The sequence below is a fragment of the Syngnathus scovelli genome, chromosome 4 (assembly GCF_024217435.2).
Source record: "Syngnathus scovelli strain Florida chromosome 4, RoL_Ssco_1.2, whole genome shotgun sequence".
Taxonomy (NCBI): Eukaryota; Metazoa; Chordata; class Actinopteri; order Syngnathiformes; family Syngnathidae; genus Syngnathus; species Syngnathus scovelli.
This window is the reverse complement of record NC_090850.1, coordinates 9,024,711-9,038,131: the sequence shown is the minus strand read 5'-3', so window position 1 is coordinate 9,038,131 and position 13,421 is coordinate 9,024,711. Positions and strand designations below refer to the sequence as shown.

General features: G+C 41.5%; 2 protein-coding genes across 2 annotated transcripts; one reads left to right on the top strand and one right to left on the bottom strand.

Annotated features, from left to right (window-relative positions):
• Window positions 1–147: 147 nt before the first annotated feature.
• On the top strand, window positions 148–3,862 carry eif3jb (eukaryotic translation initiation factor 3, subunit Jb). The gene is made up of 8 exons (XM_049717935.2): window positions 148–306; window positions 457–533; window positions 1,727–1,778; window positions 1,859–1,959; window positions 2,044–2,137; window positions 2,316–2,480; window positions 2,582–2,655; window positions 3,206–3,862. The coding sequence occupies exons 1-8, from the start codon at window positions 294–296 to the stop codon at window positions 3,332–3,334; spliced, it is 705 nt and encodes a 234-aa protein (XP_049573892.1). The 5' UTR covers window positions 148–293; the 3' UTR covers window positions 3,335–3,862.
• A 550-nt stretch (window positions 3,863–4,412) lies between these two features.
• Window positions 4,413–10,400, bottom strand: cilp (cartilage intermediate layer protein, nucleotide pyrophosphohydrolase). Its single transcript, XM_049717904.1, has 9 exons — window positions 10,257–10,400; window positions 9,546–9,715; window positions 8,883–8,930; window positions 8,525–8,794; window positions 8,215–8,391; window positions 7,565–7,870; window positions 7,372–7,480; window positions 7,124–7,272; window positions 4,413–7,010 (listed from the first exon to the last, which is right to left on the bottom strand). The coding sequence occupies exons 2-9, from the start codon at window positions 9,607–9,609 to the stop codon at window positions 4,651–4,653; spliced, it is 3,483 nt and encodes a 1,160-aa protein (XP_049573861.1). The 5' UTR covers window positions 9,610–9,715; window positions 10,257–10,400; the 3' UTR covers window positions 4,413–4,650.
• Window positions 10,401–13,421: the final 3,021 nt, after the last annotated feature.

The window sequence follows — 13,421 nt, the reverse complement described above, 5'->3', positions numbered from 1 at the left end:
ACGACCAACGTGTGACGTTATTCTGACGTCCTCTAGTCTGTCTCGTCTGTTTTGGGGTAACACGAAACTGTGATCTATTTTCATTATCGTTTGGACAGGACAGAAAACAAGCGACGGTGATGAATAGGATTGGAATTTTGGCTCTCGCTTGGAAAGTGGCGACTGGCGACATTACCAAGTGAGCTCATTTCGGTGACGTTTTAGAAAGTGGGAGCGGAGTGAACGTAACCAGCGGGCTGCAGCAGTGAGCAGCCGGCCTGCCTGCCTGTCAAACATTTAGCATCACAGCCAACATGGCGGACTGGGGTAAGGAACTAACTCGGAGCGGATAGCAACCTCCCCATTTTTCACTCGTCATTCACTTTGATACACGAGCCCATCGATCGCTTCTTTGTTACCCAACTCCCGAATCGTATGTGGCTGGCGCTTACACATTTTCTACTGTCATTTTTTCAGACGCTGAAACCTTCGAGCCGAATCAAAAGGCGCCACTGGACAAATGGGAAGGCGAAGACGAAGAGGACGATGTCAAAGTGGGTGAACTTGACAGCGGTCGCCCCAAAGCGTTGTGTTGAGCTTCAAACACTTTGTGTAACGTGCCATCGGACTATCGCTCCGGCCATTCTGGCTCCTTTCACCGCAGGTTCAGTGTGACAGTCAATCGCTACCCACGCAGTTAAGCTAAAGTTAGCCGACTGCTACCACATGTGGGACTTGCTGTTTTAAGCCAAGTGCAGCTAACTATGCGCTTATGTGCTTGGCTACTCGTCGCAATTAGAAATATTGTCAACCTCTCTAGGTGTTCTGAATGGCAAAATGCAGATCTTTATAGTTAGTCAAAGTTATCCTGGTCTTTCGGCCTGATCAAACATAATTCAAAGTAGCTAATCTCTTGTTGGGCCATCCGGTTGGCTAGCAGACCTGCTATCATACTGGCTAGCCTCGCTTCAGTTTATCTCTTGAAATCATACGTTGTAACTTCAACGCTATCCGGGCGTAAACGAATGCGTTGTCTTAAGGAGGGACATATCTATGTCTAAAGTTGGTTGTCATGAACTATAATGTTGGGCATGTGCTTTTTGTATAGACTGCTGAAAGAAAGGATCGTGCGGTGCTAGTTCGGTAACGCGAGCAGCAGCAGTTAAGATACATGAAATCATCAGTTCTGATGACTCATCCAACATCTTACGTTAGCTCCAGAACTTTCCCGTTTATTTTTAGGAAGTGGCGCTTGAGTTGCTGCGACTGTGCAGGTGGCTTTTACCTGAATGTTGCCATGGTGTCAGGGAAATTGCTCGTTGTGGGGCTCCTCAATTGTTCATCTTTCTGTGCCATATGTGTGCCTGAAGAAAGAAACTGATGATTTCACGTCCAACTCCCATTACTAGAATCATTCCCCTAGTGGAGTAAAATTAGTAAGGCCGAAACAACAAGCATTTTCTAATATGTTTGAAAGAGTGAAAATTTACTTTGAGACCTTGTTCATTTTGTAATGTTTTGGTACTGGTCAAATAAACTCTCACCAATCATGGCAATCATACTTTTTAGTTCAAATAATTAGATTGTCAAAGTTTTCCTAATGTAGTTGTGCGTGATTTTGGAATTAAAGACTTAAACAATCTCGCTGGTAGTTGATACTGACTCCAACTGCTTTTAATATGCTCGATGCCATAGTTTGAAGCCTGCTAATTCTTAGGATGGTAATTGACTTTCTTTCTCTTTGCAGGACAACTGGGATGATGAAGAAGAGGAGGAGAAAAAAGAACTGAACACGACTGGTATACATATATATATATAAATTCCTCAGCAGTTCTGACACCCGCCATTTTACATCACTCTTTTGAATATTTGTTTTCAGAGGTAAAAGTTTCCGAAAAGAAAAAATTGAGTGAGAAGATCAAAGAAAGGGAAAACCGTTTAAAGAAAAAACAGCAGGAGTTAAAAGAAAAAGAATTGGAAGTGAGTTCTTTCCCTCTCTGTTTGCTTTTGTGTATGACTGTTAGACACAACACTGAAGTTATCTTGTGCCCTCTGTTTTTCTAGCAAGAACTTACCCCCGAAGAACAACTGGCACAGAAGTTAAAAGTGCAGAAGCTTCAGGAAGATGCAGACTTGGAGTTAGCAAAGGATGCTTTCGGTAAGCCTGAAGTATTTACCGTTCCGAGCTCCCATTTTTATGTTATCTCTGACACGATTTTTGATACTTTGCTCTGACATTACCTGCCAGAAGATACATTCAACAACAAAATTACAAATATGGCCTAAATATAAATCATTTTTTTCAACTGTATCTGTGGGTCTGCTTCTGTTTTCAGGAGTTGGCGGCTCTTCCGTTGCTGGAATTGATGCAATGTGTCCATCTTCCAAAGAGGAATTCACAGAGTTTGAAAAACTGCTGAAAGAAAAGATATCCCAGTTTGAGAAATCCGTGCATTATTCGAATTTCTTGGATTCGTTGTTTCGGGAGCTCTGTATTTCATGTAAGCCCTTGTTTCAAGTGGAAATATGTTGAAAATCTTGTCCATCAACATATTTTCCAACCTATTTAACTTGGAACACATTTTTTTTTGTTTTTTTGCAGTGGAAGTGGAGGATTTGAAAAAAGTTAATAATTCCCTTTCAGTTCTACTTAGTGAAAAACAGAAACAAGAAAAGGTAAGAAAAAATTGCGACTGCTCTTTAATTTTTTTTTTTTAATACAGATCTGTGACTGCTAGGGGGCACTGTTAAACCATTTGCGCCCCCTCAAGCGAGCTCCACAACACGAGTCACTTTACTATGTTCCAATTTCTTAAACAAGTAACAATTAAATTTACTGGCCTGAATAACTATTTTATGTTTTCAATAAATCATTGTGGTGTAGGTCTCAACAGTCGAACCGCAACCTCTGTTCATTCACTTATATTTGTTAAACATGGACACGCTTCCGTTGGGAATGATCTCACTGTCAAATTTTCATGCCTATAGGACTGCTAAATTTGCACAAGCTAAAACTAAGATTTCGTCTTCTTGCATGATGGCAGTTCCAAATGTTTTCATGTTTGGTTAAAGTAAAAAATTTCAAGACTTCCATGATTGCCTGTTTTGGAGGTTCCATGTTACATTATGAGAAAGGCCCGTGATATGTGCCACTGATAGATACGTCTGAGGTACTCAAATCTTCCAACGAGAGACAATATTTGACTTCAACTTGTTTTTGTTGCAGCAAAACAAAGGGAAAAAAAAGAAGAAAGGCGTCGTACCTGGTGGTGGTTTGAAAGCACAGATGCGAGATGACCTGGACTATGGCGGCTTTGACGGCGGCTATGCTCAAGACTACGAGGACTTCATGTGACACAGGCTCCGATTCAATAGTCCTGTTCCCCTTCCAATCCCGGGTTTTGCAGCTCTACCTTATGCTGTCCAGTGCCATCCTGGAAGATCAGAACTGTGTGTTGCCCCCTTCATCTTGCTTCAGTGACTTCAGGGACTGTACTGGAAGCATTCGGTCTCACCTTTTCTTTATGTTCTCACATATGGAAATGCCTTTTCTTTCTCTTCATACAGCCTGGACTCACACAAACACACACAATTAATTTAGTTTTATCTGTTGGGTGACCCTGCTTCAAGGGAGAGGATACTATGTAACTGCTGTTGTCTGTTTTCAGAGCTCATTTTCAATGGAATGTTGCTACTGTCCAATAGCAGACTCAGTATTACAGTTATACATGTAGTGACATAGAAACAGGAGGTTCTATGCAAATTCTAAAACCGGAATGTCATGTAATGTATATATTTTAGATCTCACTTGAGGATGGTTCTCTTCCAGATGAGTATATAGTATCTATAACTGGCTGCCAAATACAAATTATTCAACCCATTATTCATGCTTTGAACTAAAGAGGTTATTCTGGGGGCCTGAAACTGACATACAAGTGGAGAATGTAAATTTACAGAAAGCACACTATCTTTGCTGAAAGAATGAAGGGAAGGTTAATGAAATATACTGGTAAATTTGGGCTTAAAAACCTGATAGCCATTGTCTTGCCACGTCTCTGGATATCCTCAAACAATTGCAGGTAAGAGTATTTATTACTTGTTGGTACAGTGCAAATGAAATTTGCTCTCCCAAGTTGATCTATACTAGTCCTTGAAAACGTTGGTTCAGCCAAAATGGCATAACATGTAATTACGACTTCTGCAGGCTTGTATCAAGTGTGATGAGGAACATGGTGTGGGGTTTAGGGGTCCTCCCCCACAGTATCTTGTCATGATCTGGGCTATTTCTCCTTTTTCTAGCTCTTGACCAGTTTCAATGTTACATGGGTAATTGGCTACTGTGTTGACAGACTGCTGCAGTGTTTTTTAATCATCTAATTTAATAAATCGCTGGTCAAAACAAATGTCTTGCTGGAATCACCAAAATAACCAAACCTTTTGCAATATGATTTAATAGTAATAAATATTATATTTACAGTTTCAAGTAAATACAGTAACCACATATAATAATGACATTGAATAAACTTGAATGGCATTAAGAAAGTCACTTAAGCATTTGTAGCTACATACTTAGCTAATTTATAAAACATTACTGTCGAATATTTGCACTAAATCAAGATTGTTGGACACTTGCATTTGTGACTCCTGAGTGGTAATGACCCTCTGTGACGTTCAGCTTCTGGTCTTTGTGCCTCTTCGTTTGGGATCTCTGGTGCTTCGTCTTTGACTGTTTCGCAAAGCATTGGCTCTCTGCCGACGGCGGTTTTGTCTCCCTTCATTTCTCCCAGAACTAGCGACTGTCTGACCTTGCGAGTTCTGTAGGACCTGGAAGACACTTTGATGGGTCACCTCCCGATCTCCACAAGTGAACGTCAACGCGATGCCCTCATTGCTCTTCATTACACGAGAAGTGCCATCAGAGGTACCGTCAAAACAGCGTCCGAGAGCAATTTCTTTAGCTGTGCGTGGATCCTGATCTGTTACTGTATAAATTCCGTAGTTATGACCGAGAGGGTCGAGAGGTGCAAGCATGATGAACTCATTTGTGTCATTGTTAACAGCTAGTGGTAGATGGTTCACCAGGTACTCCTGCAGGAGTGGATTGACATGATCTTTTTTACAGCTACCCTGCGGAATCACCTTCACCAATGTGCGATCGACGCGTTCCTGATCGTACAACATTCCACTGCATTTGAATTCGAGGCAAACGGCTGACACCGCCGTTTGGTCCATGTCACGGATACTTCGGATATCTCGGAGACCGTACAGCTGGCCCACTGTCTTTGGGTGAGTACCCCCCATATTGTGGGACCGTACGTTGATCTCATGTGGACTGTTGATTTTAACTTTGATGTAGCACGCACGGTATTCCATTGGCTTAGGCCACCAACTGAGGTAGTCCTCTGTCCAGCTCATTGGGTCATCCTCATTGAATGGCACCGTATTGTAGTCGTAACGATCTCCTTCGACTCGTGAGAAGCGGAAATGTGCAGCGCTGAATGGTGCCTCCTCACATTCTTTCAATTTCTCAAATGCATACACAGGTCCGTTGGCCTCTTCAGCTGTGTTCGGACTTGGTTTTGCTAAGTTAATGCTGAATGCCGTCTTCTTGAGTCTCGGGTTGTCATGATCAGTGCGCCTGTAGTTCAGCCTGTTTAGGTAAGGCTGAGGCACTCCGATGAGATTTGGATTGAGTTTGGGACTAGAATGGACAGCTTCGAGTTCTTCACCTCCGAGGTTGGCCATGACATAAGCAAAGTAGGCATCTGCCTTTTGCTCATCGCAGAAAGCAGGAAGGCATGCACCGTTAGGGCCTGTAATGACGCTGTCAAAACGTCCCCAAGCACGAGGGTTAGTGGAGTAGCCAGCCGTGGGCTCCATGTTTATGAGACTCACTACAACTCCCTCAACCTGTTCACTGGGCATGAAACGCTCGCTGCGGAAAGCCCTCACTTTCACATAACACCTCCGGTTCTCTGGGACGTCCAGGTTAAAAAGTCGCCGCTCTCTGATCTCCATGTTGCCGATCAGAAAAGTTCTCTCTTCCCTTTTTCCTCTTGATTTTTTTTCAACCTCCAAACTTCCCTCCTCCTCCCACAGGCCCGTATCAGGGTTGAGCGACCACAGCTTCATGTTTCCAAGGTGTTCAAGCATCGTAACCTGGGAAGAATCCAGGAACACCTTCACCTCACCTGCATTCAACGGCTCGTTGGTTTCCCCACCTCTGAAGTCAACTGAAAACATCCCATAGGTTCTCAGTGGCAATGTATCTCCTTCACTCCCTACAAAGTTGAGATCACTTTGCGCTGCAGCCGCTGTCGAAACATCTCTGGGGTCAAGAAATGTGATGCTGGCATTCACGTCACCCACAAAGACTTCACCATTCTCCTTATAGAAGGAGTTGGGAGGAATCTGAATGTGAGCCATTGGTTCCTGTCCCTCTTTTCCCCCAAGTTCAAGTGTGTTGGTTTCTAATGAGCTAATAGTCACAGGAACCTTCTTACGTGTCAGCTTAATTTCATGGTAAACAGCACCTCCTTTGGTATTGAATGGGAGTACCTTTGTGGTGTTAATGAATTTATTCATGTTGTCCACAAAAGTCAGGACTAATCTCTCCGTGTCAGCAGGAACGTGGATGGTGAATGTACCTTTGTAGCCTGTACGGCTGATTCTTATGCCATTCATAAAGATGTGGCCAAATCTCATTGGCTCGCCGTTGTCGGCGGCTACAGCTCTCCCGTGCACAATAGCCTTGGTGTCAACACATTTCTGACAGCCGCATTGAGTAACAACCATGGTGGGTAGTTGGTAGCCCTGGCACGTTAGGTGCCTTTCCTCCATCTTTTCCACACCGCAGCAGTACGCCACTTTGTCTTTACATCTGATTCCATTGTCCAACTGCCCGACACAGTTGCTGGTGGGGCATTTGCCTACATCATGGTAGAATGAGTTTGTGCTGTTTTGGTAGCAGTCATGTGGAAGACGTATGAGATGAGATTCAGGCTTGGGATTGCATGATTGGCTATTTTTGCCTGAGGGAGAAAGGAAATTCCAATTTAATTAGATTTGTTTTATTTTTTATAACCTCAACAAATTGCGGCCTTTCATTATAAATGATTTATTCTAAAAGTAAACTGTAACATACCAATGACTTTGAGCAGGGCTGGTTTGGTCTTGATGGTCCCCGATTCACCACTTGCCCGGCAGTAGTACTCTCCAGCTTGTTCGGGGTGCAAGTTTTTAAGAACCAAAGTGCTCTCAGAGTTCCCTGCTAAATGGCTATTGTTGTGGAACCTTTGTAGATGAAACAGACAGATTAGAAAATATAAACAACCTGAAAAGACAGTGATAGTTATGGTACACGTACATTTGAATTAAAATATCAAGTCCTACCATTGGTACTTGTCTGGCTGTGGTGTTCCAGCCACATTACAGCAGAAGGCAGCAGTTTGTCCTTCTCTCCTGGCCTTGCTCTCAGGGTTGCTCAACACGTGAAGCTTTTCTGACATGTGTCAAAAAATAACATCCCTATCAACTTTCACCCACTTCACTTTTGAGTTACTTAAATTATTATTTTTTACTGTACCGGTTCTTTTGAGCTGTACGCTGAGGACTGTGGTACGCTCAGAGCTTTTTGGAACAATAACGCTCAGGGTGGCGTGGCCTTGCAGTCTGATTGTCAATGTGGTGTTGCCATCTGGGCAGACCCCGGGAATCCGGAAATGTCCATTGTGGTCTGTGAGGGTGAGGAGTTTTTTCAAGCCAAGTATTGCAGCCCCCTTAGCAATAAGACCTCCAGAACCACGAACGGAGCCCAACAAGATGTGCTCTTCACACATGCATGCATCACACTCTGCATTCACTTTTCCCATTACACAATGTAGGGAGCAATCTGAAAGAAATGAAGTATTGCCACAGTCAGTTAGTCAGTTATAATTTTCTATTTGCCATCATACTCAAATTCTGACAATCCAGGCTGTATTACAAAACTATTATTGAAAACGGCAATGCTTTCACGATGGTACATAATGTACATCTGCAAGATGCAGAGTGTTATAGTGACTGGTCAAGAGATAACCAAAGTGAATTGTAGGATTAATCTTGTGGGAACCGTAAAAAAGAATGTTGTTGAACACTTTACAGACCAATGTTGAAGATTACCCAACAGGCAGAATTATTCACTTTCTGGGTATAGTTAAATAAACAACTTATTTTAACCGAACAGTGCCATCTTACCTTCCAGACACTGTGGTCCATTGCATTCTTTGCTTTCTACCTTTGGGCCATTGCAAAGCATTGAGTGAGAACTACAGCTTCTGGAGCGAATTTGGACTCCCACTTGACCACAGAGGGCAGAACATAGATCCCAATCTGACCACGGACTCCAAATATCCTGAAGGTTTATGCTGTTGCCTGATAAGAAATAGAGGTTTAGCTGTACTACACTACAAAGTAACTATTACACCAAGTACTCAACAATCACACATTCATCCAGTCAAAGTGAAAGATTGGTTTAATATCAAGATCTGTAGCATTGAGAACAAACCTTTAGGACAAAGGAATCGGACTGCATAGTTGGAACAGTTCCGTCCTGAACCTTGCTCCTCATTGAGGCACCAGAAGCCCACAGTTGGGTCTGCATGCACCTTCTCTCCAGTTTCACGAGCTGGGACCCAATCGGTAGTTCTGGCCTCCAGCGCCCTGGGAGTCTCACATACACGGGCCCGATAGTAATAGCGAATGGCATCCAGTTGCTCGTAGTCCCCACGGCCTCCAGGATGGTCCACGTTGAACCATGTGGTCCATTCGTAGTTGTCTATAGATTGTTGAACAAGCACGGAAATCACATTGATGGGAATGATAGAGTTCACCATAAAGACACTTGTAGGGTGTAAAAACCTTACCGTGAGAGTGGGTCATAGATGTGCTAGAATCTTTCCTTCCCCATAGCGCTGCAAGACACCGTCAATGTGATGTGGTTTATTATGCTAATCTGTATCCCGACCACAGTTTTGTACTATTTTTGTTACCGTATTTTCCACACTATAAGGCGCACCTAAAGACCTCCAATTTTCTCAAAAGCCGACAGTGCGCCTTATAATCAGGTGCGCCTTATATATGGACCAATATTGAGCCACTACAGCAAGCGTGTCCAAAGTCCGGCCCGCGGGCCAAATGTATATATCTTATATATGGACAAAGTTTTAAAATGGGCCATTCATTGAAGTTGCGCCTTATAATTCGGTGCGCCTTATAGTGCGGAAAATACGGTAATATTAGTCATCTAATAAGAAATTGTATAAAATGTCAAAAATGTTCATGTCAAAGAGGAAAAGTAAGCAGATTCCCAATGTTGACACAGATTAGCATTAGCTAACGATGTTATCAATGGTATCTTTTGATAACCTGCATATCGTCAAATGTTTGGCAAAGTTGTCGGCGTGAACGAAAGTATTTATTTTGCAAACACAAGTCTAATCTGGCAGTTTGGTGATGAAGTGCTGCTCCCACAAGTGAACGTGATGCCTTCACTTTGTAATTTCAAGTGAGTTATGTGAATGACTCACCTTTTGCTGAAAAAACTGTGGCTTGGCTGATTCCCACCATGAAAAAGAGTAGTCTCAGTAGCATTGTCACCCTCTGCCTTTGTATATGACCATCAAACTTTCAACCTCTGGTAGTGAATGTTTTATACCAGGAACCCCTAAAATGACAGAGCCCAGCAGCAGAATGTCACCTGCGGTGGTGGGAAAAAAAACGACATTAGAAGCAGTTCCATTCATCGTACAAACGTTCCGACATTTAGAACATGTCTCGAGCATGGATTCAGATCTGTACGGGGAGGGCAGGGACAAAAAAAAAAAAAATTAAGAAAAAAAACAAGACGTTGCTGAAGCCCCCACTCAAATTTCACATCTGTGTTAGCCATCACCATTTGTCAGGGGGACCCACAAACATTTCCGCATCCACTTATGAAGCACTTAACATACAAAAGTTTGTGTTTAAGCATCATAAATACATAAACTCTGTCCATTTCATCACATCTGTACTCATTTCAGACATTTAATGAATTAGTTGCAGATCTGCCACCAACAAAAAGCATATATTGATTTTTAAATACAATTTAATGCAGGTGAGACAAATTTACAATATTATCAAATGATGAGATCGTTAGATGATTTCCCCATTCGTGCAAGGAATATGTACTATAAAAAGTCGTAGTAAAGTATTACATAAGCCTCTCGGAGTAAGTTAGTCGGGACGTGAAAATGTCTTACCTGTTTGTGGGCTGGTATTTCCTTTTCTTGTTCTTCTATCCTCTCTCTATTGCAAGTCTCTCCTCCTCTTCAGTGTGTTTCAGCACACTCCTCCACTGTCTCTTTTATACCGCTCTGCATGTAGCACCACTCCTTCCTCTCTTGGCAATATGCCACAATATCCTTGCATTACATCTTCACAATAGCTTTAGAAATCAACTTTATCATGTAACAATTTCTGGTTGGAGTAAAATTGATACTTGCATTTGTCATCTTGGTCAAATTTGTCCAAATAAGGCAGTCATTTATGCAACTGGTGTGCTCACATTATTTAGTCAAAAATAAACACCAGGCATACAATGTTGTTAATATTATTTCACAACATTCATTTGTTGGCCTCATTGTATAAGAGAGCAAAGAGCACGAGTTTTTGAGTTCTCAGCTTGTTCAAGTTTAGCTTTGAGGTTTACAAAACTGTAATTTTGCTTCTCACGTTAGAAAAAGTGCTAAGAGAAGAGCACCATCTGGAAAACTGAGTTTTCGTAAAACTATCCAATGTTTAGTCTTGTGCATGTACGTACTTCACTTTGTCTGAAAAGTTGAAATCACCAGTTTACGGGCGATAAATTGGTGATGATACAGCAGAATACTTGTTGCACTGAAAGTTTTGTGCATGCAAATGAGGCCTAAATTTTATCTGCAAAAGAGTGCTAAATTGCAGCACATTTCATTTTCCACACTAATGCTTGCAATCCTTTGACTTTAATTTTCATTTTCAACTTACAGTGCTCTTCTAAATGTTCTGTGGTGACCACATTTTTTTAAACTGAGATTCAAGCTTTCGTAATGTTTTGTGTGTACGTAAACCCATCACCTTCAAGATAAGCCACTTTGTAATACTCCTTGCCTAATAAAGTGGCCTTATGGATGCAAAAGAATACCTGCGTAAGTACAGTTCAGTTGTATTTATGACTTTTAAATACACTTGCATTTACAACAAACTTTCTTTTTAAACTTTTATTGTACAACAATATGAATAGTATAAATGGTGATTTAATTCCAGTTTTTTTTTTATTCTATATTTAAGCAAAATGTTAGTCCTCATAATGCTGCAGTGGTTTCAGCATCAGTTTTAGGAATAAAACCAGCCTTTTTTTTTTTTTTTTTAATCAAAAGTTTCAGCCTCCACCTTTCTGAGACCTCCTTTTGTTTTTTCCCTCCATTTTCCTGAACAGACCTAGAGGAAGCAGTGTTAGCTTTCTCCCTCTCGCCATGCATGGCGGCCCCCTAATGACAGTAGCAGAGATTGCTATGCATACTTTAACTGCTAGAGTCATTAAAATGACCAACAGCAACTTTGAGTGCTCTCTAGCTAACCGTGTTCGCCTCCTTCTGACTGCTCTGAAGAATTTTAGAAGGCTCAGACACTGTGTAACCACATGGACAGTGTAATTGTTCCTACTGTATTTTCCTGTGAGAATATTCTGTAGTCCATATAAAGCACCTTTTCCCCTCTTGTTTCGAATTCCTACAACCATTGGAGCAAAAAGTCTTTCCATCCTATCAAATGTCATGCCTGACCAGACCGCCTTTATTTTAATATCTATATAGACCTGAATGAAAAAAAAGCCCCTATGAACTCATGTATGTTTTCTCATTGTTGCTGAATAAAACTTATGACAACAAAAGCAGTGTTAGACCACAGGCTTGCAGATATGTTTGTTGTAATGCATGTTTATGCCAGACCATGTGCCATTACTCACAGTCAGGTGCCAATAACATAAAATTGAATGTGTCAGTCTGAATGCGGGACAAGTTAAAAGATGTGTTGGTGCATGATGTGTGGTGGAGAAGTGATGTAATCATTCAAGTAGGTAAACCACAGGGTGGAGGGCAGACTGCACATTGTCAGACTGCAGTAGGTATCTAATAATCAAATGTTTCAGCTTGTTTACCAGGCAATTGTTGTCTGCAAAGTTGCTGCTGCAGTGCTATGATACACAAAATTAGAGAGTAGATGCTTTCAGTAAAAGTAGTTGGAGAACCATAAATACTCCATTGGGCATATGACTGTGGCTCAAAAAATCTCAAAAAAGCTACATTCACTGTTTTGATATAATAAGCCTAATTCCAATGAATTTGGGATCATGTGTAAAATTCAAATAGACACAAAGAAAAATAAATATTTTTCCAGAAAAAGACAAGATACACAATATTCAAACTGATGTACAAATAATATAGAATTTGATGCCTGAAACATGTCCCAAAAAAAAAAAAAGCTGTGACAGGGGCAACAAAAGACCGGTAAGGTTAAGGAATGTCCAAGAAACACTTGTTTGGAACATTCCACAGTTAACTGGAAACATGTGAGTGCCATGATTAGGTAGAAAATGAACATCCCTAAAAGGCTCTCAGGCTTGCAAGCAAGAATAGGGCAAAGTTCCCCATTTTGTGAATAATTGCATGGGCAAATGGTCCAACAATTCAAGAACAACATTTCTCAACGTACAATTGCAAACAAGGCTTCAGACAATCTGGAGAAATCTAAACAGGAAAGCCAAAAACCAACACTAAATGCCTGTGACCTTCGATCCTTAGGGCGGCACTGCTTTAAAAATCGGCATCATAGTGTAAAATATGTTGCCACATGGACTCAGGGACACTTTGTCAGTTATCACCGTTCATCGCTATATCTGCAAATGCAAATTTAAAGTCTACCCTGCAAAGTGACAGTCATCTATCAACAACACCAAGAAATGTTGCCATCTTCTCTGGGATGGACTGAGAAAGTTGAAAAGTGTGCTGTGGTCAGACGAGTTTCAAATTGTTTTTAGAAATCCTTGGTGTAGTGAGGGTTTTCCCGAGCGGACGAGCAAAAGGACCATCTGGGCTGTTATCAAGGTTCCAAAACCTAAATCTGTGATGGGACGGTGGTGTGTTTGTGTCCATAGCATGGCTTGCACAACTGTGAATGCATCCTTAATGCTGGTTGTAGATCAAGCAAGAATGAGAAAAAAATCCATCTACAAATCTTCAACAGTAATTTAACACAGTGGTAAACATCCTCCTTCCCAAGCTTTTTGGAACCTATTGCGAAATGATTGCAAAATGAAAAGAGTATTTAAGACTTTGGGCCTTGTTTTTGTGCTGAGCACAAAAAAAAGTGCAAAACTTTGTGCATGGGTG

Bases quoted from the DNA above. Each gene is read 5' to 3' on its own strand.
- cilp (XM_049717904.1), bottom strand. From the start codon at position 9,609: ATGCTACTGAGACTACTCTTTTTCATGGTGGGAATCAGCCAAGCCACA. The intron at 8,795-8,882 runs GTAAGGTTTTTA...AACAATCTATAG, and splicing joins ATCTATGACCCACTCTCACG to ACAACTACGAATGGACCACA. The intron at 7,481-7,564 runs GTACAGTAAAAA...GACACATGTCAG, and splicing joins CGTACAGCTCAAAAGAACCG to AAAAGCTTCACGTGTTGAGC.
- eif3jb (XM_049717935.2), top strand. The intron at 1,779-1,858 runs GTATACATATAT...ATTTGTTTTCAG, and splicing joins AAAAGAACTGAACACGACTG to AGGTAAAAGTTTCCGAAAAG. The intron at 2,138-2,315 runs GTAAGCCTGAAG...TTCTGTTTTCAG, and splicing joins GTTAGCAAAGGATGCTTTCG to GAGTTGGCGGCTCTTCCGTT.